Below are 23,778 nucleotides of genomic sequence, written 5' to 3'. Positions count from 1 at the left end.
CTGGCTCTCACACCCAGGGGAGGGGCGGGAGGGGGGATGGGTGGGTCCTGATCCCACCTGCGCTATGGCACACCTCCTGGGCCAGCTGACCTTGGACAAATGGCTTTTGCCTAAGCCTTGTTTTCCTGTCTGAGTTTGGCTGTGCCTCAGGTTCACCCTTGTGGCTCTGGGGTTGGGGTGACAGAGCCGTCAAGCTGGGTTGGAGGATTAATAGGGAATTCTAGGCTGGCTGCTCTATCCGCCGCTTCCTCATGCTTCCCTCTCTGCTACATCCTGGGAACCTGCCCTGCTCAGCGTAGACTCACCTCCACCTGTGTGAGTCTGTGTGTGTGTGCACGTACTTGCACTTGGGTGTGTGCTAACGTTCACAGCAGTCAGCATCTCTGGGTGAGTGAGGCTTGTGCACCCCTGGGGACGAGAAGCTCAGCACCTTATGTGGGTGCCTATGACAAGAGCTGTAGCGTTTGGAGGAGACCAGAGACCTCTCACCCAGCCTCTAGTCTTTCCGCAGGTGACATGGTTTCCCTAGACCTACTCTCTCTTAGTCTCCTCTCTGCATGCAGGGGGTGGTCTGGGACAGAATGTGACGTACTTGGCATGTGAGGAAGAACCTCCTTTGTTCTGTGGGTTAATACCTCTGTTGATGTGGCCTTTTTTTTTTTTTTGATACAGAGTCTCAAGCTGTCACCCTTGGTAGAGTGCTGTGGTGTCACAGCTCACAGCAATCTCAAACTCTTGGGCTTAAGCGATTCTCTTGCCTCCCAAGTAGCTGGGACAATAGGTGCCCGTCACAATGCCCAGCTATTTTTGGTTACAGTTGCCATTGTTGTTTAGCTGTCCCGGGCTGGGTTCGAACCTGCCAGCCCTGGTGTTTGTGGCTGGCGCCATAACCACTGTGCTAAGGGCACCCGCTGAGTCCTGACGTGGCCTTTGTTTGTTTGTTTTTTGAGACAGAGTCTCAGAGTGCTGTGGTGTCACAGTTCACAGCAACCTCCAACTCTTGAGCTTAACTGATTCTCTTGCCTCAGCCTCCCAAGTAGCTGGGACTACAGGCACCCACCACAATGCCTGGCTGTTTTTTGGTTGCAGTTGTCATTGTTGTTTGGCCGGTGCTGGGCTGGGTTTGAACCTGCCAGCCTCGGTGTATGTGGCCAGCGCCCTAACCTCTGACCTATGGGCGCCACCCCTGATGTGGCTTTTGATAAGGTACTTCCCCTCCTGTCCTCCCTGGACCTGCAGCTGCTGTCAGGTTTTATCTGCACCTCATTCCTGGTGGGATCCCCCATCAGGGTCTAGGCCATTTCCTGCCCACTCAGACATTCTTCCTGCCCTCCTGCTGATACTAACCCTGCCATTCCTTGTATCACTTTAGATAGGAGGGAGACTGCTGAGCAGGTGGGGGGCAGAGCCCCATGGCTCTCCACTGCAGACCCCTCCCAGCTGAATGCCCTGGAATGCAGCCACTGAGCCCACATGAGGGCCGTGGGTGAGAGAATAAGGCCTGGGCTGGCTGTGTGAGCTAGGCAGGCAGCAATACCTGGCCAGAATCCATACCCCTTCTGTCAGATGGGACAGCCATGAAGGAGCATCGTGGTGTAGGTGTTATAGGCAGGCGACCGACCTCAGGTGGAGGCTACAGGGATCCTGGGCACCAGAGGCACAGCTGGACAGGGAGTGGGGGAGGGGCTCTGACCCTTTTTCTTGGCAGATGAGGGCCATAGGAGTATGCAGAGCAACGTCTACAGTCCCCTGGTCCAGGCCTGTGGCTGTTCCTGGCTTGGCCTTCTTTGGTGGGCTTATTACATGCAGACTTGGGGCAAAAACCAGGTGACCAAGCTTCTACTGCTGGGCTGTGTGACCTTGGGTCAGCTCTGGCCCTCTCTGGGCCCTGCCTTTCTAGGCTGTTGAGGTGGTCCCTTGGACCTGGGGTTCTAATGTTCTTGGTGGTGGAACCTGTCTGGATTCTGGGGGTCCTGGGCCATGTTCTAGGGACTCACTTTTGGTATCTGGCAGCAGGATGTGGTGAGGCCCTGCAGGCTTGGGCTCTGGTGACAGGGGAACCCCCACTCCCCTGCTTCAGGAACCATCTCTAGGACGCTGTGTCTGGCTCTGAGTTCAGACGCTCTGAGCAGGGACAAGGCAAGCTGGAGGGGAACCCAGACTGAGGTGCGCTGGAGGGGTCCACAGGCAGAAGGAACTGATTGTGTGGGGGAGAAACCCCTGTCCCAGGCTCACAGCACCTCCTACCTCCTGCCCAGGGCCCTCCCAGGGCTGTGTGAAAGTTACCTGGTGACAAGCTGAGTCACTGTACCTCATTGCTGCTGTGGTATAGTGTCCCCATTCTCCCTGACAGGCTGGGCCTCTGTGAGAGGACTATCTGTAGAGGACCCTCTGTGAGAGGACCATCTGTAGAGGACCCTCTGTGAGAGGACCATCTGTCCCACACCCTACACAGATGCCTTCAACTGGCTCCTGTGGATGCTGAGTGTCCCTGACTGGCCTCTTTTTTTATTGAGACAGAATCTCACTCTGTCACCCTGGTAGAGTGTCATAGCGTCACAGCTCACAGCAACCTCAAAGTCCTGGGCTCAAGTGATCCTCTTGCCTCAGCCTCCTGAATAGCTGGGACTACATGTGCTGACCACTATGCCTGACTAGTTTTATTTATTTATTTATTTATTTTTGAGATAGAGTCTCAAGATGTCGCCCTGGGTAGAGTGCCGTAGCGTCATAGCTCACAGCAACATCTAACTCTTGGGCTCAAGTGATCCTTTTTCTTTTTTGAGATAGAGTTTCACTTTCTCACCCCCAGTAGAGTGCTGTGGCGTCACAGCTCACAGCAATCTCCAACTCTTGGGCTTAAGCGATTCTCTTGCCTCAGCCTCCCAAGTAGCTGGAACTACAGGTTCGAACCCGCCACCCTTGATATATGGGGCCAGTGCCCTATCCACTGAGCCCAGTTTTTCTATTTTTAATAGAGACGGGGTCTTGCTTTTGCTCAGGCTGGTCTCAAACTCCTGAGCAGAAGCAATCCACCCACCTCAGCCTCCCAGAGTGCTAGGATTACAGACATGAGCCACTGCTCCTGGCCTTTTTTTTTTTCTGAGACAGAGTCTTATTTTGTCACCCTCAGTAGAGTACTATGGCGTCATAGTTCACAGCAACCTCAAACTCTTGGGCTTAAGCAATTCTCTTGCCTCAGCCTCCCAACAACGCCCAGCTATTTATTTTAGAGACAAGGTCTTGCACTTGCTTAGGCTGGTTTTCAAACCCATGAGCTTAGGCAGTCCACCTACCTTGGCCTCTCAGAGTGCTAGTATTACAGGCGTAAGTCACCACACACAGCCCTAGTTTTTCTATTTTTAGTAGAGACAAGGACTTGCTCTTGCTGGGCTGGTCTCAAACTCCTGAGCTCAAGGGCTCCTCCTACCTTGGCCTCCCAGAGTGCTAGGGTTATAGGCATGAGCCACCACACTCAGCCAGCCCCTCTCTGGCCTGGTGCTCCCTCCAGGACTAGGTAAGCTCCTGCGTCATCTGGCCCCGCCTGCACCTTTCCTGCCTCTGCTCCTTCTAGAAGGTGCCTACCCCCAGATCCCAGTCTGAATTTGGAGGCCCCCTGAAGAGCTGTGCAGGAGTGGGTGTCACAGGCATGGCTCCAGCTGCTCCTGGGACTGGGGGGCCTGGCCAGTTCTGCGGTCAAGACTTTCCCAGGGGGATAAGTCTGCTGCCTCCTCTCCTAGGCTGTGTAGCCCAGAACTGTCTTCTGAGGAAGAGGCGCTTTCCTGGGTCCCTGCTGCCCCTGGGCCTCAGGTATGCCCACCAGAGTCACAAGGGGGGAGGGTCTTGGTTTAAGGCTAAGTGCTGCGCCTGACCCTCTCTCTGATTTTCCTCCTAATGCCAATTTGGGTGAGAGCTGGACTTCTGGATTTAGACATTCTTTCTGTGAGTCTTGAGAGAACTTAGGGAAAGGGAAGCTCAGGCCCCCAGCAGGGTGTCTTCCGCTGGGCTGGGGACATTTGCCTGTGGAAAGCTGGGCCAGCCCTCTCTGCTGCCTTGGGAGGAGGGGCTGGGGCCTGGGCCACCCACACCCTACCCTACGCTCAGCCTTGCTGGGTGCCCCCTGCCCCTTGGGGAGCCTATTAGACCTTTGGGTAGACAGATAGGCTGGACCGTAGACCTCAGGGGTCACTGCTCACCAGGGCCCCAAGGAGAGGCTTAGCTCATGTGCTCCACACCAGGAGAGAAGAGGCCTGTTCATAGGGTGTCCATTATGGCTCAGCCCAGTGGATGGGACGGGGGGCTGCCTTGGCAGATGGGCCTGGGCCCCTGCCCCTCCACATGTGATGGGAATGTTCTGTATCTGTGACCAGTGCCACCCATCCTTGGGCCGGCTCCTGAGGCCCCTTGGCCCTCCCAGCTTGGCTGTCTCCATCAGGAACCCTGCACTGTGACCCAAGCTCCCTTCCAGGGCCTAGGGTGTCAGAGTGCCCAGAGGGTGTCAAGCCACAGCCAGCAAGGAGGGCAGAGCTGTTGCCTACTTGTCAAAGGACTAAAGGGTGGGGGTGCTGGTGGGAGGGAGTACAGGGAAAGCATGTGGGGGGTCAAACCAGGAACGGGAGATGCCTAGGTTCAGGCTGCAGTGGTCAGGGTGGAGGGGGGTGCTGCTCTGGACACTGGGCATACCTGCGGATGTTTGGGGGCAGGGTCCCTGCAAGACCACCCTCCAGGCCCTCTGCCTCTCCAGGGCTGATGCGGGGTGTCTCTGTACTTTTTCATGCAAGATGAAGGGTTAAATGCTGTCACGCCATTTTCTCCAGGTCTGCTAAGCCTGGGTGGGGACAACCTTTTTACACTGGTGTCTGGAACGGCCCCTATGGTAGGGGGGAGTGTGTGAGGACTCCATTTCTAGACTATCTCTGGGACACCATGTCTGCTTCTGCGCTGAGATTCTCTGAACAGGGACAGGGCAAACACGACAGAGGAGACCCTAGCCTGGGGCTCGCTGGCAGGACGCTGCCCTTTGGAGAGAACTGGGTCCAGGAGAGGGGAGCTCCTCCCTCTGTCTCCATATCCCTCCTCCCTACTGGGGTCACAACTGTCACTTGCTGTTACAGCCACATGGACCCCAAGGGTCACTGCTGTCCCCTGCACAGCCTGGAAGGATGTCCACAGGGGAAATGTAGCAAATAAGAGCATTGTGCCACACAGGGGGCATTCCCTGGTGCAGCTGTGATAATAATTACAGCCAGGGCAGCACCTGTGGCTCAGTGAATAGGGTGCTGGCTCCATATACTGAGGGTGGCGGGTTCAAACCTAGCCCCGGCCGAACTGCAACAAAAAAATAGCTGGGCGTTGTGGCGGACACCTGTGGTCCCAGCTACTTAGGAGGCTGAGGCAAGAGAATCTCTCTCTCTTTTTTTTTTTTTTTGTAGAGACAGAGTCTCACTGTACCGCCCTCGGGTAGAGTGCCGTGGCGTCACACGGCTCACAGCAACCTCTAACTCTTGGGCTTATGCGATTCTCTTGCCTCAGCCTCCCAAGCAGCTGGGACTACAGGCGCCCGCCACAACGCCCAGCTATTTTTTCTTTTTGTTGCAGTTTGGCCGGGGCTGGGTTTGAACCCGCCACCCTCGGCATATGGGGCCGGAGCCCTACTCACTGAGCCACAGGCGCTGCCCACAAGAGACTCTCTTAAGCCCAACAGTTGGAGGTTGCTGTGAGCAGTGATGCCACAGCACTCTACCAAGGGTGACAAAGTGAGGCTCTGTCTCTCTAAAAAAAAAAAAAATTTATAGCCAACCTTACCAAGCCCTCCACACAGTCTAACCCACTTAATTCAACAAAACCCTAACAAGCAAGGTGCCACTGTCATCCCAGCTGGACAGTTGGGTGACTTGCTCCAGGCCCCATAGCAGGTGAGTTCCAAGTTCAGACTCAGAGCTAGGCAGGCTGGCTCCACCCTGTCAGTTTTCTTTGACACATGACATGGTCACCCTGGAATCCTGGGCTTGTGCAGGGACCCCTGTGCCTCCCCACCCTGCTCTGTGTAAAACTCTCTCTGGGCTGTGCTTGAGAGACACGCAGCCCCCTGGGAAGGGCTGGGCCAGATGCCTTCAGGTTGCCCCTTTGGTTTTTAGGAGAACAAGGAGGCTGCCTGGGAGGGGAGTCTCTGGAGAAGATTCTGCGACTACAGGTACCTGCAGAGTATAAGGGAGACCCCAGTTATTTTGCTGGCCCTTTCAGCCAAACCCTCCAATTTTGACGCCACCTCCCAGGCAAGGCTTGGGGCTCTCATCTGCTGCCAGACGGTGAGTCCTGGCTCCATCCAGCAGACCTGCTGATTCCAGGAGGGGCCCATAGGGTATTCCCTTTGAGAACATCTTGGAAACTAAAATCCTGTTCTCTTGGGGGGCCATTCCGGGGAACTCTGGGCTGAGGTGGGGGACACAGGAGGAGTCAGGCCCTGGAGTACCCTGCTCAGCAGTGGAGGCCCGACCTCTGTGAGGACGCAGACAAGGCCTGGGACTAGGAGGGGCAGGTGAAGTGTGGGGGCCCGCAGGAGGGGCCCTGCTGGAGGTGGGAGTCCTTACCAGGATTGGCCTTGAAGACAAGCAGGGAGGACTTGGGAGGGCAGGGATGGAGCCCGGATCTCCTGGCAGAGGTCTGGCCTGGGCAAAGGTCTTGGGGATGGACAGCCTGCCCATGTTCTTGGAGTCCTGACTTTAGACTGTGCCCTGCAGGGAGGGGCCTGACTCTGGTCCCCACCCACCTGTGGCAGAGCCATGAAGAAGAGGTACATGTTGCTGGGCCTGCTGGCCGTGGTCCTGGTGGTGATAATTGTCAGCCTCTGCCTCTGGCTGCCCTCAACCTCCAGGGAACCCAGCCACCATGTGTATCCCAGGGCAGCCGTGGCTGCAGATGCCAAGCGCTGCTCAGAGATTGGGAGGTGAGTGGGACTACCCAACCTGGCAGGGAGTGGGGAGGCCTGGGGACGTGGTCCTGGAGGAAAACTGTACACGTGGACCCAGGCAGAACCCTCACCCCTCCGAGACTCAGTTTTCTCACCTGTAAATAGGTTGCCCAGACAGGGGGTATCCGGCATACATGGAGATGCCTGTCCTTTCCTTGACCCTCTTTGTGGACTCTGGTCAGGGGAGAAGGGGACATGAGAGGGGGATGAGGGTTTCCCAGAGCTCAGCAAGGCCCCTTTTCTCAATTCTTTTTTTTGAGACAGAGTCTCAAGCTGTCACCCTAGGTAGAGTGCTGTGGCGTCATAGCTCACAGCAACCTCCAACTCTTGGGTTCAAGTTTTCCTATTTTTAGTAGAGATGGAGTCTGTTCTCTCTTGCCTCAGTTTTCCTATTTTTAATAGAGATGGGATCTTCCTTTCAGGCTGGTCTTGAACTCATGAGCTCAAGCAAACCACCCACCTCCGCCTCCCAGAGTGCTAGGATTATAGGCATGAGCCACCACGCCTGGCCATCCCTTTTCTCAATTCTAAGAGTTTCTGTTTCTTTGGACAAATTCTGCTGTTTTATCCTATTTTATTTTGTTGTTGTTGTTGCAGTTTGGCTGGGACTGGGTTTGAACCCGCCACCTTTGGTATATGGGGCCAGCGCCTTACTCACTGAGCCACAGGCGCCGCCCTGTTTTATCCTATTTTAGACTCTTATCTCACATTACATGTAAAGATCACTTCCCACCTAAAGACTTACACAGAAGAAATACCATTAATAAAATATAGCAATCTTGGCTGGTCCGAGTGCAGTGGTGTTTACAACTAATTGATCACAACTGGTTACAGATTCCTTTGTTCCTTCTCCACTCCCACTGCTTTAATGACTAGCCTTTTAAAAAGTTAAAAAATATATAGCAATCTTCCTCTTCTTTCTTTCTTTTTTTTTTTTGAGACAGAGCCTCGAGCTGTTGCCCTGGGTAGAGTGCTGTGGCATCACAGCTCACAGCAACCTCCAACTCCTGGGCTCAAGGGATTCTCCTGCCTCCGCCTCCCAAGTAGCTGGGACTACAGGTGCCTGCCACAATGCTTGGCTATTTTTTGGTTGCAGCGACATTGTTATTTGGCGGGCCCAGGCTGGATTTGAACCTGCCAGCTCAGGTGTATATGGCTGGCACTTTAGCTGCTTGAGCCACAGGCACCGAGCCATAAATAAAAATTTGAAAAATAGGGCGGCGCCTGTGGCTCAGCGGGTAGGGCGCTGGTCCCACATGCCGGAGGTGGCGGGTTCAAACCCAGCCCTGGCCAAATTAAAAAAATTTGAAAAATAAATGGGGGCACCCATAGCTCAGTGGTTAGGGTGCCAGCCACATGCTCTGGGGCTAGTAGGTCCGAATCCTGCCCAGGCCTGTTAACAACAACAACAGAAAATAGCTGGGCGTTGTGGCGGGCACCTGTAGTCCCAGCTACTAGAGAGGCTGAGGAAAGAGAATCACTTGAGTCCAAGAGTTTGAGGTTGCTGTGAGGTATGATGCCATGGCACTCTACCGAGGGTGACAAAGTAAGACTCTGTCTCAATTAAAAAGAAATAAATATTGGCTCGGCGCCCATAGCACCGTGGTTACAGTGCCAGCCACATACACCAGGGCTAGTGGGTTTGAAACTGGCCTGGACCAGCTAAACAACAATGACAACTGCAACAAAAAATAGCCAAGTGTTGTGACAGGTGCCTGTAGTCCCAGCTACTTAGAAGGCTGAGGCAAGAGAATCTCTTAAACCCAAGAGTTTGAGGCTGCTCTGAGCCATGATGCCATGGCACTCTACTGAGGGTGACATAGTGAGACTCTGCCTCAAAACAAACAAACAATAAATATATAAATAAAACTTGCATGGACTCCTCTTCCCACCTCCCTAGGGCAGGGCAGCCAGGGAGAGGTGGGCCGTGGGTGGCAGGGTGCAGGGGTTGTGGGGACCATTCTGTAACTTCTCAGCCCATGACGTGCCATGCAGGGACATGCTGCTGGACGGCGGCTCAGCCGTGGACGCAGCCATCGCGGCCCTGCTGTGTGTGGGGCTCATGAACGCCCACAGTATGGGCATTGGGGGCGGCCTGTTCCTCACCATCTACAACAGCACCACACGTGAGTCCCTGGCAAGGGGCACTGGAGAGGGGCAAGGGGTGTGGGCTGGGGGTGGCACAGCGGGGTGGCTTCTTGGCATCATGCCTGGGGTGAGGGATTGGTGTGGATCTTCCTGCCTGTGTGCTTGCCCTTCTAGGAAAAGCTGAGGTCATCAACGCCCGCGAGGTGGCCCCGGGGCTGGCCTCCGCCGGCATGTTCAACAGCTCGGAGCAGTCTCAGGAAGGTAAGCCCTGACACAGGCTTGGGATTGAGTGCAGAGCTGGGAGGAGCCCAGGAGCCCAGGAGCCCTTACCCTCCGGAGTGTACTCCTAACTGGGACCCAGGGGCAGGGCAGCTCTAGAACCCTTCACCGCTCCCTGGCCCCCTAACACCCTCCCCTAGTATAAGGTCAGGGCCATCCCTCAGGGTAAAGGGGTGGGAGCATCTGTTATGTCCACTCAGGGTCTACAGGGCCACCTGTATTTGTAGTAGAGAAGAGGATACTATTTTTGGAGACAGAGTCCCATTCTGTCACGTTGGGTAGAATGCCGTAGCATCATCATAGCTCACACCAACTTCAAACCCTTGGACTTGAGCAATCCTATTGCCTTAGCCTCTCAAGTAGCTGGGACTATAGGTGTGTGCCACAAGGCCCGCTAGTTTTTGTATTTTTTAGTAGAGACAGGGTCTTGCTCTTGCTCAGAATGGTCTTGAACTCCTGAGCTCAAACAATCCACCTGTCTCAGCTAGGGAGGCCACTGTGGTGTTGACCTCCATTTTACAGGTAGGGGTGCTGAGGCCCAGAGAGGTCATGCAGATCAGCTGAGGTCACACAGCTGGGAGGTGGTGAAGCTAAAATTGAACCCAGGCTATCTAAACCTTGCATTTTCAACAGGCATTGTTAGGGTGGGGACTTGTAGCATGGGATGAGAAAGAATTTTCGACACAAAAATTAGGATAGAAAGAAGTAAAAGTTTATTTTACTTTCCCTGAGAGAGCGGGAAAAGGGCTCGGTGTAAAAGTAAAAGAAAGAGGGCGGCGCCTGTGGCTCAGCGGGTAGAGCGCCGGTCCCATATGCCGGAGGTGGCGGGTTCAAACCCAGCCCCGGCCAAAAAAAAAAAAAAAAGTAAAAGAAAGAAGGGTGCTGGACTTGAGGATAAGGGCCTTGGGGTTTATAAAGGGTAAAAAAAAATTACTACTGCAGGCTGATGGCAGAAGCAGCTGCGGGTGTTTTTTTTTTTTTTTCCTTTTCTTTTTGAGACAGTCTCACTTTGTTGCCGTGGGTAGAGTGCCATGGCGTCACAGCTCACAGCAACCTCAGACTCTTGGGCTTAAGTGATTCTCTTGCCTCAGCCTCCCAAGTAGCTGGGACTACAGGCGCCTGCCACAACGCCCGGCTATTTTTTGGTTACAGTTGTCATTGTTGCTTTAGCTGGCCCGGGCCAGGGTTTGAACCCACCAGCCGGCACTGTACCCACTGAGCTATGGGCACCACAGCTGTGAGTTTTTTCCCTATTTTCCTTCTTCTCTATGAGGCTGGCTTATCAGTTTCCCCAGAATGTGGTTCTGGCATATATGGCAAAAGGGTCACCCGCTTTTGGGTAGCATGCCATGGCATCATTATAGCTCACCACAACCTTAAACTGTTGAGCTCAAGCAATCCTTTTGCCTCAGCCTCCCAAGTAGCAGGGACTACAGGCACCTGCCACAATGCCTGGCTATTTTTTGTTGCAATTGTCATTGTTGTTTACCTGGCCCAGGCTGGGTTCGAACCCACTACCCTCGGTGTATGTGGCTGGCGCTGTAACCACTGTGCTATGAGCGCTGAGCCTTCTGTTTTTTTGAGACAGAGTCTCCCTCTGTCACCTGAACTAGAATGCCATGGTGTCAGCCTAGCTCACAGCAACCTCAAACTTCTGGGCTTGAGCAATCCTCCTGACTCAGTTTTCCAAGTATCTAGGACTACAGGTGCCTGCCACCATGCCTGGCTAATTTTTCTAGTTTTAGTAGAGACAGGATCTCTACAAAGTCAGATGGGGGTGGGGGGGTCTCACTTTGCTTAGGCTGGTCTAGAACTCCTGGCCTCAAGCAATCGTCCTGCCTTCGCCTCCCAGAGTACTAGGATTATAGGTACGAGCCTCCACACCTGGCCATTTTTCTATTTATCTGTAGAGACAGGGTCTGTGACTCTTGCACAAATTGATCTCAAAGTCCTGAGCTCAAGGGATCTTCCCACCTTGGTCTTACCGCACGCTCGGATTTACTCAGCTCTTTTCTTTCTTTTTTTTTCCTTTTACTCAGCTCTTTTCAAATACTGTAAAACAAACTATCAGAAAATATTTTAAACCATATGTAGTTAATCTTAAAGACAAGTTAAGTCCCAGGTGGTTAATCAAATAAAGGAGGGAAAACTCTTTTTCCTGTTAGATAGTTTATTTTTTTCATTACATAGTTTATTAGCAATGCTCTCCTTTCAGATATATCATTATTTTTTTATTTTTTTATTTTGAGACAGAGTCTCTCTATGTCACCCTGGGTAGAGTGCCGTGGCATCACAACTCGACAGCAACCTCAAACTCCTGGGCTTAAGCAATTCTCTTGCCTCAGCCTCCCAACTAGCTGGGAGGCCACCCCAACGCCCACCCCAACACCCAGCTATTTTTTTTTTGCGGTTTTTGGCCGGGGCTGGGTTTGAACCCACCACCTCCGGCATATGGGGCTGGTGCCCTACTCCTTGAGCCACAGGTGCCGCCCAACCCAGCTATTTTTTGGTGGCAGTTGTCATTGTTGTTTAGCAGGCTGGGGCCAGGTTCGAACCTGCCAGCCTTGGTGCATGTGGCTGGCGCTGTAATCACTGTGCTACGGGTACTGAGCCCAGACATTTCATTCTGAAAGGAGATGTCGTTTCATCTCATTTACATTCATTCATTTTTTCATCTGTGGGCAGAGCACTCTAGAGTATGGGGCAGTGTCTGTCTTTTCTTACTTGGTTTTAAGTGGAGAGGGAGTCCCCTGAACTCCCCAGGTGGCTGAGGGGAAGCTGATGTCCTCCCAGGGGTACGACTCAAAGGAGGTGGAGTGAATTGTGGCAGGAGAGTTTGTGGGACGGAGGGGCAGGGCACACCCACGGCAGGTCTGACCTTAGCGGGGTGTCCTAAGTTCAGTGATCTCTTTGGGGTCCCCTCCTCAACATACAGAATCTTCGATTTTTTGGTATACTCTTTGTGATATTCAGAATGTATAGAAATGAAATTAGAACTTTACGGACTCAGGATCTCGTAGACCCTTGGAATTCATTTATTTAACTAGGACTTGGTAGCACGTCTTAAAGTACCAGCCAGATCAAAACAAAGACAGGAGGTGAAGTCTGTGGTATGGTTGAAACATTTAGGTGGAGAAGAGAGAGGCTAGACAGTTATTGCAGGACAAGTGGAGCTGGAGGGCCCGAGGGTGGGGGGCTCCACAGAGGGGCACCTGGGCCAGGGAAGATGTCTGAGCAAACACCCAGGGGAGAGGGGTGGTGATGGGGGCTCTACTAGTGTCTGGCAGGGTGATCCATGCAGGAAGGGTGGGGATGAGCTTTCAGGGAGCCAGGAAGGCTGCAACGGGTGACCCAGGAGGAGGAAGATAGGGATCAAAGGAATGGGGCTCCACAGAGGGGCACCTGGGCCAGGGAAGATGTCTGAGCAAACACCCAGGGGAGAGGGGTGGTGATGGGGTGTCTGGCAGGTGATCCATGCAGGAAGGGTGGGCATGAGCTCTCAGGGAGCCAGGAAGAATGACGTGGGGGCCCTCAGAGTGTCTGGGCTGTGGAGGTCTCTCGGTCTGCTGTGCTAGGAGCAGGAAGCAAGTGGACATCTGCCAGGAGGTGCAACCAATGATCCAGGGAGAAACGAGGGGGTTGTAAGGGGCTGATGCCGGACACCTGGACGGAGGCAGCTGCCGATGTGCAGACGGGTTGGGCGTGAGGCTCAGGTGGGAGGGAAGTCCTGATGTCCCCAGGGTTTGTACCTGGAAGGAGAGGTGGGGCTGTCCAGAAGTGGGTCTGAGCTTAGGGGCTTGGTTTGAGGCATGTTAAGTTTGAGGAGACTTTTTCAAGTGGGCAGGTAGATACTTGGGTACAGTGATCAGGGGAGTATTCCAGGCCACAGAGTAAATTTAGAAGGTGTCGGTGTGTAAACAGAGGTTGAAGTCCAGGTCTGGGGAGATTACCAAGAGAGTGTGGCGAGGAAAGGGTAAGGCAGGAGCCGTGGTGGCCAGCAGAGGAGACCTGAGGGCAGCCAGGCATGTGGCAGGGGAGCTGGGGAGGAGAGAGCTGAAACCAAGTGGACTCTAGGTCTGGCAGTGCAGGGGTCCTGGTGAGTGACAGACAGCCTGATAGGCCCAAGGTTAGGAAAGGATTTTTTTTTTTTAAGAGACAGAGCCTCACTTTATCACCCTCGGTAGAGTGCTGTGGCATCACAGCTCACAGCAATCTCCAGCTCTTGGGCTTAAGCAATTCTCTTGCCTCAGCCTCCCGAGTAGCTGGGACTACAGGTGCCCACCACAACGCCCAGCTATTTTTTTCTTGTTGTTGTTGCAGTTTGGCTGGAGCCGGGTTCGAACCTGCCACCCTTGGTATATGGGGCCGACGCTCTACTCACTGAGTCATATGTGCCACCCAGGAGAAGATTTTATTTTTTTCAGTTTTTGGCCAGGGCTGGGTTTGAACCCGCCAACTCTGGTATATGGGGCCAGCACCCTACTCCTTGAGCCACAGGCACCACCCAGGAGAGGATTTTTTTTTTTTGGAGACAGAGCCTTAACCTGTCGCCCTAGGTAGAGGGCCATGGCATCACAGTTCACAGCAACCTCCAACTCCTGGGCTCAAGCGATTCTCCTGCCTCCGCCTCACAAGTAGCTGGGACTACAGGCACCTGCCACAACGCCCGGCTATTTATTGGTTGCAGCCGTCATTGTTTGGCAGGCCTGGGCTGGATTCGAACCCGCCAGTTCAGGTGTATGTAGCTGGCGCCTTAGCCGCTTGAGCCACAGGCGCCGAGCCAGGAGAGGCTTTTTTTAAGGGAAGAATCATATGCAGGGTGCCAGACTTCAGAAATGAGCAGCTTCTAGGAATCGTAACGCCAGCGCTCAGAAAGCGGGATCCGGCTTTGGGGTAGATGGGGCAGTTCTGGTCCTGTAGCTGCCAAGTCTGGGGGTGGCTGAGGTGCTTCTTGTCATCTCAGGGTGACAGCAGAGAGTGCCGGTGGGTGGGGAGGCTTGGCTGTATCTTTCTGGGCAGAGGGTCAGTGTCCAGCTCAGGGTGTCATGCCCATATGGGCAGTGGGGCTTGGAGGGGCAGTGGGGTTTACAGAGGCAGCAGCCCCGGGGGTGTTTGCGGTGGAATCCGGGGTTCCTCAAGGGTCAGAACTAGAAGGCAAAGACACTGATAGTCATATGAGGAGACTGAGGCCCAGAGAGGGAAAAGGGCAGGAATTAAGGCTCAGGTCCCACTTCTGGGACAGTAGAAAAGAGGAAGGGACAGGTATTGTGGCGGGCACCTGTAGTCCCAGCTGCTGGGGAGGCTGAGGCAAGAGAATCGCTTAAGCCCAAGAGTTTGAGTTTGCTGTGAGCTGTGATGCTATGGCACTCTACCAAGGGCAAAAAAAAAGAAAGAAAGAAAAGAGGAAGGGGGACCCTTTTCTGCAGCCTTGGCCTTGAGGATGACCCGGACTGGGGCTAGGCAGGACCTGGTCCGTGAGTGTTGTGAGAAGGAAGGCTTTGTGGCTGGGCATGGCTCAGACTGAGAGCTGGGAGGGGAGCCGGGAGCTCATTGTACAATCATGGGCATGTAATTTCAGACATGGAAGCCACTGCAGAGACAGCAAAACCCAGCACGTGTCCAATACCCTCAGTCCATCCATACTCCTGAGCTCGGATAGGACCTGAAAATCCCTTTTCTCCTAAGCCTCACTGGCCCTGTCTGGGAAACAGGTCAGGGCAAGTGTCTGTGGGAAACCCCAACATCCTTTCCCGGGAGCTAACCATGGCTCTCTCCCCGCAGGCGGGCTCTCGGTGGCAGTTCCTGGGGAGATCCGCGGCTACGAGCTGGCTCACCAGCGGCATGGCCGGCTGCCCTGGTCTCGCCTCTTCCAGCCCAGCATCCAGCTGGCCCGCCAGGGCTTCCCTGTGGGCAGGGCCTTGGCAGCAGCCCTGAACAGCAAGCAAGCTGCCATAGAGAGGCAGCCTGCCCTGTGGTACATCTGTGGGGCCCCTGCAGGCTGTGAGCGGCTGGGGGAGCTGCACCCTGCTCTCAGGAATCCACACTGATGGGGGCACGCGGGTTGAAGACATGTAGACCCTTCCCACCGTGTGTGGGGACAAATCCTGAGCCTGTGGCCCAAAGTAGACACTGAGGCCACCATGTGTCCTGAGTGGCAGGGGACACTTAGGAGGCAAGGGGCTGGACTGGCCAGCAGGGGTGCCAAGAGGCTGAGCCCATGTCCAAGGACACTCACTTATGGCCCAGCCACGCTTTGTTCTCAGTCCCTTGGTGTGGGAGGGCATGGGGGAGTCTAGCCACATCTCACATGAACCCCCACTGCTGCAGTGAGGTGTTCTGCCGGGATGGGAAGGTGCTTCAGGAGGGCGAGATGCTGACCTTGCCCCGGCTGGCCGACACGTATGAGACACTGGCCCGAGAGGGCGCCCAGGCCTTCTACAATGGGAGCCTCACCGCCCAGATTGTGAAGGACATCCGGGAGGCTGGTGAGTGGGTGACCTTGGGAGCCTGGATCAGGAATCCTGCAGTGGATACCCTATTTGGAGTCAGAGCCCTGGTGCCCTTAGAGAGCTGGCTAGGTCAAGGCCAAGGGAGGCCATGTAGTCTACAAGAGAAAGTCCCTCTGAGTTAAATATAGGTATAAGCAGGGGCCAGGGCAAGGGAAGAGCTAGAGTGCAGACTGAGGACCCAGGAGGGCTTCCTGGAGGATTTAGTAGCTGAGCCTTCCTTTTTTTTTTTTTTTTATCTGAGACAGAGCCTCAAGCTGTCGCCCTGGGTAGAGTGCAGTGGCATCACAGCTCACAGCAATCTCCAATTCCTGGGTTTAAGAGATTCTCTTGCTGGGTGGCGCCTGTGGCTCAAAGGGGTAGGGCGCCAGTCCCATATGCCAGAGGTGGCGGGTTCAAGCCCAGCCCTGGCCGAAAACCACAAAAAAAAAAAAGAGATTCTCTTGCCTCAGTCTCCCAAGTAGCTGGGACTACAGGCACCTGTTATAACGCCCGGCTATTTTTTGGTTGTAGTTGTCATTGTCGTTTGGCGGGCCTGGGCTGGGTTCGAACACGCCAGCTCTGGTGTATGTGACTGGCGCCTTAGCCGCTTGAGCTACAGGTGCCGAGCCTGAGCCTTCCTTAGGTAGAGGGAGGAAGGGATTCCTAGCAGAAGGAGTGGCTGGAGCTAAGGCCTGGAGTCATGAGGAGGGTTACAAGGGATGAGGGTGGGCTTGGAAAGAGAGGCATGGGAGGGCACTCGGTCCTCCCTGCCACAGTGCAGCCCCATCCCTATGTCCACCCGAGCCACTGTCTTTGCAGGAGGCATTGTGACAGTTGAGGACCTGAACAGCTACCGTGCTGAACTGATTGAGCACCCACTGAACATAAGCCTTGGGGATATGGTTCTCTACATGCCCAGTGCACCTCTCAGCGGGCCCGTGCTGTCTCTCATCCTCAACATCCTCAAAGGTGAGGGGCTGTGACACTGCCTCGCCCACCCCACGCTCCACCCTTGCTCATCTCGGTCTGCCTGGGTCCCCCACACCGTGTCCTCCCATTGCTGAGCTCCCAAGGTGGTATACCCCTGCCCCGTGGCTCACTGTCTGCCATGAGAGGCAGTGCAGAGAGTCCAGGGCCATGGTGGGCATGGTCCAGGGGCTGGAGGAGGAGGAAGAGTCATCAGAGGGAGAGGGGCGCAGGAGTCCTGGGCCAGATAGCCTGGCATAGAGGGCACCACTGGTAAACCTAAGTGGTCATTCCTGACTATGTAGAGTGCCTGGGAAGCCCTTCTGCTGCTTTAAGCAGCCTTCTGAAGTAGCCGCTGCTGTTGGTTATTAAAGGCCGGCCAGACAGCTCAGGGAGGCGTTAGCCCTCTTAGCCCCTCTGAGCCCCTGCAGCCTGCCAACATATACCCGGCTGTGACCCAACAGGGTACAACTTCTCCCGGGAGAGCGTGGAGACCCCAGAGCAGAAGGGCCTGACCTACCACCGCATTGTGGAGGCCTTCCGTTTCGCCTACGCCAAGAGGACCCTGCTGGGGGACCCCAAGTTTGTCGATATGACTAAGGTAAGGGGTGGGGCTAGCCCACCATGGGTGTGGGGCCTGCTGTAGAGGCACCAGCTGGGCTCCTGTGGCCACCGCAGCCTTGTGTCTGCTTTATGAATCCATTCCTGCCACAGACTTTAGTTGTGGGCCCACTGTGTGCTGGGGTGGACCAGCGACCCTCAGCCTTGGTCTCACAGTGTGGGGAGGGCCGGGGAGAGCGCCCCCACTTCTGGTCACGCTCCTAGCACAGGGCCTTTGCATATGCTATGCCCTTGGCCAGAAAGTTCTGGAGTGATCAGTACTAAGGTGAAGGGCATTTCAGCCCTCAGGGGTGATAAGAACGATGAGTGAGGGGGACAGAATCAGGTGGACAGGGGTTACCTGTTCCCTGGTCACTCCAAGAAACGAACCTTTCCCAGATCCCCACCTTCAGCCCCATACTGTCTGGCCCACTTACCACCGGGTGGCCCTAACTGCACTCTGGGGCCTCACTGGGACCCCTATCAGGGGCCTTCTTGCCGAGTGTCCTCACTTGGGTCCCCAGCATTCTGGGTTGACCTGCAGACCTCCTACCCTGGTCCTTGGTCTCACAGGAGGACCTTGGCTGCCCAACAGGGGTCTTCCATCTCCTGGTGAGCATTCTGCACCCCCCATTTCATCCTGGAGGGGACAACCTGGCTCCTTCCTCTCTCCCTTCAGGCTCCCTCCCCTTCCTCATGCCATCCCCATGCCACCCAGGGGCAGCCTCAGTTTCCCCTTCAGGCCCATCTTGGCAGCGTCTCACAGCTCACCACATCCTCCTCCTTTCCTCGACTTTTTGTTTTGCAAGTTTTCACACCTATGAAAATGCTGTAAAAAAACTCAAAGCAGGGGCGGCGCCTGTGGCTCAGTGAGTAGGACGCCGGCCCCATATGCCGAGGGTGGCAGGTTCGGACCCAGCCCCGGCCAAACTGCAACAGAAAAATAGCCGGGCATTGTGGTGGGCGCCTGTAGTCCCAGCTGCTCGGGAGGCTGAGGCAAGAGGATCGTGTAAGCCCAAGAGTTAGAGGTTGCTGTGAGTCGTGTGACGCCACGGCACTCTACCCGAGGGTGGTACGGTGAGACTCTGTCTCTACAAAAAAAAAAAAAAAAAAGCCTCAAAACATCGATGTTCTCTTCCTCTGCAAACTTCCTAACTGTCTCCGTGTACATGCTCCTCTGCTGATACCCACATTTGTTCTGAGCGATCGGGTGTCAGTAAGTTGCTGATGTCACACGTCAGGATGTGTCTCCTAAGAGGGAGAATTCCGACACATCACAGCAGCCAGAAACCCCACATCGGGTGGTATCATCTACCATACACCTACACGGGGGTTTCCGCGAGGTTCCCTTCATCCTGTGGGTCCAGGATCTATCACGTCAAACCTGGCAATCTAGCTTGGATGCCTCTTCTCTTAACCTATAGTAGACCCCCGTGGATATTTTGCTGGTTTTTAAAGCCCAGGAAAGCTGACTTGGAGAATGTCCCACATTCTGGATTTATCTTCTTTCTGTTTCCTGGGGAGCAGATTCAGGGAGACTGTCTTTCCCTTGGCTGAAACTCTCTTGACGCATGTTCTTTGATTGGCTTCCAGGGAGCCTTGTTATCTCCTTCATCTTCTCTGTTCTCTGTCCTCACCGCTGCCAGGGACCTTGGTCAGGCTGGTGGCTTTGGTCAGTCCTGGGACACTGATGCCTCCCTGTTTATCTCCATGATTATTCCTATCATGGCCACCAGAGGGACCCTGTGAAAACATTCCCCTGGGTGCTCACTCCTGTCCCCTGGGTGCTCACTCCTGCCCCAAGCCTGTGTGAGTGTGGCACACAGCAAAAGCCAAAGTCCTTATGGGACCCACATGGTCCTACGAGATGGGCCCCAGCCTGCATCTTCAATCTCCTCTGCCCCTCACCCCGTCCACTCTCTGTCACTCACAGGCCAGCACCACCCATTCTGGGCTCTTTTCAATTGTCAACCTCCTCTGAGAAGCCCTTCCTGACCATTCTGTCTGCATCACATTCTTCTCAATCCCCCTCACCTGGCTTTTCAGCACTTTTCCCTGCCAGCTTTTGTTTTTCCCGCCATGAAGGCCCAGGCTACCTGCCTGGGTCCTGCTGACTTTCCAGTGCTGGGCGAGCTTCATAAACATTTGCATGAATAAATGAATTACTGAATGTGACAAGAATCTAGAAGCTTGAGGGACGGATAGACCTTCAGAGTTGCTGAAATGCAACAGAGACGGGCTGGAGAGAAGGGGGTCAGAGTGGACATGAAGGGCAGGGCCTGACTCTGGGCCCTGGGGAGCCACAAGAGGGTTTAGGATATAGGAGGGTTGTGATCAGAGCCACAGTTGGGGGAGGGGGCTTTCTGAGACCTGCTGGCACAACCCTGTGCCCCCCTCCCCACCTCCCTCCCACCTCCTCAGGCCAGCTCTGGGGTCTCGGCAGGTGGTCCTCAACATGACCTCTGAGTTCTTTGCGGCCCAGCTCCGGGCCCGGATTTCCAACGATACCACTCACCCAGCCTCCTACTACGAGCCAGAGTACTACACGCCCAACGATGGGGGTACCGCCCACCTGTCTGTTGTCGCGGAGGATGGCAGTGCTGTGTCTGCCACCAGCACCATCAACCTCTAGTAGGGGACACTGGCCACCTGGGTTGGGCAGGGCTGGGCCGGGTGGGTGGGGGCTGCCTGCGTGTGCCGTAAGGGGCTCCAACACTTCCTTCTGTGGGAAGAAACTGAGGCCCTACCTCAGGGGTCTGCCTTGGGCCTCCCAGGGAGTGAGTTTGAGCTTCAGAAGGGTGGGGAGGGCCCAGACGGGGCTGGCCTGGGTCGGACGCTGCCATCTAACCCGGCTGGCCTGCAGCTTCGGCTCCAAGGTCCGCTCCCGGGTCAGCGGGATCCTGTTCAATGATGAGATGGATGACTTCAGCTCTCCCAACATCACCAACCAGTTCGGGGTGCCCCCTTCACCTGCCAATTTCATCAAGCCAGGTGTGGGGTGGGGATCAAGGGGCAGGAGCTTTGGGTGGGGAGGAGATTGGTGGGTTGGGCATGCAACTGACCAGCTTTTCTGTCCCATCCTTCTGGCTACAGGGAAGCAGCCACTCTCGTCCATGTGCCCAACCATCATAGTGGGCCAGGACGGCCGTGTCCGCATGGTGGTGGGAGCCTCTGGGGGAACACACATCACCACAGCCACTGCGCTGGTATGTGCCAGCCCCTGCCCTCCCTGACCCCTCCCTGCCTCTGCCCCTTAGATACTGCTGACTACACCCCTGTCCCCCGCCAGGCTATCATTCACCACCTGTGGTTTGGCTATGACGTGAAACGGGCCGTGGAGGAGCCCCGGCTGCACAACCAGCTTTTGCCCAACATCACAACGCTGGAGAAAGACCTCGATGAGGTGGGCTAGGGGTGGGGAACCGAATCAAGGTGGGGGCTGCAGGGCATCCTGCTGGAAGCCTGGATCTCCTAAGCCATCACAGGGCAGGCACCAGTAGGTGTCCGGCCCAAGCAGATGATCCTTGTGCCCTCTGCCTGGGCCTTCGGTGCTGTGAGGGCTAAGCCACCTGCTGTAATGAGAGCCAGCAGGCCCTGGTGCACCCAGCTTGCTCCTCCTGGTCACTGGGTAGAAATGGCGCCCTCTGGGGGCCTGACCATGCAGGCCTGGTTGGGATGACATCTGGGGCCCTGCTGAGGTTTATCCATCTCCTTCCACCCCTAGGTGGTGGTTGCGGCCCTGAAGACCCGACACCACCAAACTCAGCTTGCTTCCTCCTTCATCGCTGTGGTGCAGGCCATTGCCCACACGGCCAGTGGCTGGGCGGCCGCCTCGGACTCCAGGAAGGGAGGGGAGCCTGCCGGTTACTAAGTGCTCAGGGTAGACAAGACTGACCAGCAACCTGGTCACAAGATGCTCACCAGGGCTGGAGGGGGCACCCTGGCGGACTTGCTTCCCCTGCCAGTGGAGAGCAGTGCAATAAATGGAGGCTGCTGTGCCAGGCTCCCCATCCTCTGGGCCTCAGTGTCCTGTGTGTGAAGTGGAGCCGACTGGCTGAGGGATGTGTGAAGACGTGGGATTGGGAGGAGCCACCCTCAGCCTTTTCAGGAGGCAGCTGCTCCGCAGACCACAGCGGGCTAGGGGCCCGTCCGGCACGCGATGCTACCCCATATGCGCCACCAGGGGGCGCCGCAGCCCCAGAGGTCACTTACGTGGGGGCATCAGATGCCAGGAACCTGGCGCCACCTCAGCCCCTTGGGTGTCCCTGCTAACCCTGCACACTGAGGCGCAGCTGAGTTCTGAGGACTGGGGATTGCCAGGAGGCTGCCTCTGAATGTCCTGGTCGGAGCCAGGCTCCGGGGGGTGGTTTCCAAGCATAAGCCAGAGTGAAACCAGAGCTTGGGACCAGCTCCAGGGGGAGGCCTGGTTCTCAGGGAACAGTGGGCTGGAAGAGGTCCCCAGATCCCTATGGGTCAGGGCTCAGGACAGCTGGGAAACAGTGCGGCCCAGAGGAGGCGGGTCTGGGAGGGAATTGCTGGACGCGGCATCCTTCAGCGTGGAAACTCATCCTTTGTAGGTGGTGGTAACATGGGGTGAAGGGCTGGTAAAGGCTGGTAGAGGGGGGCCAGGGTCAGGGCACAGCCAGCCCTCACCCACCAGTGAGCACAGGGCTCCGAGAGCGACTCTGAGGCTGGGGAGGACTCGGGCAAGGCCAGGTCTGGACTGCCGTTCAGGAGGCTAGAAAACCTCCTGCTTCCCAAGTGCCCACAGGGAAATGGGACTTTGTTGTGCCTGTAGACTGCCCAGGTCTGACACGGAGCCCTTGAGGGTGCTGCCCACGTCCCAGGGATAAGACAGAGACTGAGCAGTGTGCAAGTTGCTCGCTACTCTGCCCTTATTTGGCCTGAGAGGAAAAGCAGGGGAGAAGACTGAGGTCAGAGGGGCAGGCCTTGGTCCAGGCTGCATTGTACTGAGGGAAGTGGGGCTGGCTGTGGAGCTTCCTGGGTCCAACATGCTGGCAAAGTGTACCCCAGGTCCCCAAGCTCCCTGGGGCTTAGCCAAAGACTACCTCAGGGGCTGGGGGACTTGAATTCTCTCTTTTCTTCCCACTGTCCCCTCCCTTGTCACCTATTGGATAAGGGCACTCCAGGCCCTTCCCCGCTGGGCCTCCCTGGCTGCATCTCCAGCCTGGCCCAGGGAGATACCCATTGTCTGCTCTGGGCCTTTGCTCAGGCGGTCCCTGCACTCTGGCCTCTGCCTGACCAGGGTGGTTGGGGAGAGGAGGGGGACTTCCCTAACTCTGTACTCCCTGCTTTCCTGGGCTCTGGGCTCTGGGCTCTGAGGCCTACAGTAGGTGGGTGGGCTGGCCAGGGCCCAGGAATGGCTGTGGTTCTCGGTTGAGCAATGTCGTTGCTGCATGGGGGTCGGGTGGGGACAGGGGGAGGCACCCACAGTCCCCCCCCAGTGAGAGACAGCTGTGGGAACAGCTTACAGGAAGGCCTGCCCCTAAGAGCCACTCCAGCCCAGGATGACCAGGGACTCTGGCTGGACACAGAGGCTTGGCAGGCTGCATGGCCTGTGAGGACACAGTCCCTCTAGGAGCCTCAGTTTCTCTGCTGTACTGGGGGGGCGGCTCTGCCTTCATGTGTAGACACCCTGTGTGGGGAATGTTCAGCTGGGAAGGAAGCGGGAAGGACGTGTGCGGACTATTAGGGCCAGAGGAGTCCTTCCCTCAGCCCCTGCACCCTGTGGCCCTGCTGAGCCTCACCAAGGGAGCTTCTCAGTGGGTCCTTACTGCCTCAGCTCCTGGGGCTGGGGGGACAGGGCCCAGGCAGGTGTCCCCAGGGGAGGAGGCAGTGCCATCCCAGGAATAGTGGAGATGGACAGGGAAGCAGCCCCACAGCATTGAGGGGCAGATCTGCGGGGTGGGGGACCAGGGGGAGTTGCATTTCTGGAATAGCAGGTCCTCGGGATAAATAGTCCAGTGGACACTGGGTGCCAAAGGCTGGATGCATGGCCTGGCTGCATTGCCCACATGGCCATCTTGTAGCCATGGGTTTTTGGTGCTCCCAAGTCTGCCTATCTGAAGGTGAGGCGCCCTCCCGGTCACCCCAACGGTAACCCCCCCCACCCCGCTATAGCTAGCTAAGCAGGGACATGAACTGGATCCTGAGTGACACCCCCGTGGGTCCCCCTTCCCCTGTCTCTTCAGCCCTGTCTCCATGCTGAGCTGCCTGGACAGCCTTGCCTGACCCAGGTGGCCGTAGCTCTGCTGTCCCAGCTTGGCTGGGACCTGGTACATGCCATGGAGGCTACTGGAAGCCCTGTGCTGTGGTTGCCTGGGTACAGCACGGAGTGTCGCAGGGTGCCTGCTGGAGGACTGACCA

The 23,778-nt window shown here is 55.9% G+C and overlaps 1 protein-coding gene across 1 annotated transcript in view; it reads left to right on the top strand.

Annotated features, from left to right (window-relative positions):
* The window catches only part of GGT1 (gamma-glutamyltransferase 1), a 39,814-nt gene extending 18,388 nt beyond the window's left edge, over positions 1-21,426 (top strand). Inside the window, exons 2-14 of the mRNA XM_053587056.1 lie at positions 6,138-6,308; positions 6,741-6,946; positions 8,966-9,096; positions 9,233-9,319; positions 15,119-15,311; positions 15,665-15,822; positions 16,645-16,794; positions 17,256-17,392; positions 19,835-20,022; positions 20,255-20,382; positions 20,485-20,597; positions 20,681-20,794; positions 21,116-21,426. Of these exons, the coding sequence (XP_053443031.1) occupies positions 6,783-6,946; positions 8,966-9,096; positions 9,233-9,319; positions 15,119-15,311; positions 15,665-15,822; positions 16,645-16,794; positions 17,256-17,392; positions 19,835-20,022; positions 20,255-20,382; positions 20,485-20,597; positions 20,681-20,794; positions 21,116-21,262 (1,710 nt within the window). The 5' untranslated portion in view covers positions 6,138-6,308; positions 6,741-6,782 and the 3' untranslated portion in view covers positions 21,263-21,426. The remainder of the gene's footprint in view (positions 1-6,137; positions 6,309-6,740; positions 6,947-8,965; positions 9,097-9,232; positions 9,320-15,118; positions 15,312-15,664; positions 15,823-16,644; positions 16,795-17,255; positions 17,393-19,834; positions 20,023-20,254; positions 20,383-20,484; positions 20,598-20,680; positions 20,795-21,115) is intronic.
* The last annotated feature ends 2,352 nt before the right edge of the window (positions 21,427-23,778 follow it).

The sequence above is a fragment of the Nycticebus coucang genome, chromosome 4 (genome assembly GCF_027406575.1).
Source record: "Nycticebus coucang isolate mNycCou1 chromosome 4, mNycCou1.pri, whole genome shotgun sequence".
Classification (NCBI taxonomy): domain Eukaryota; kingdom Metazoa; phylum Chordata; class Mammalia; order Primates; family Lorisidae; genus Nycticebus; species Nycticebus coucang.
Note: the sequence above shows the minus strand (reverse complement) of the source record. Positions and strands in the feature narration are given on the sequence as shown.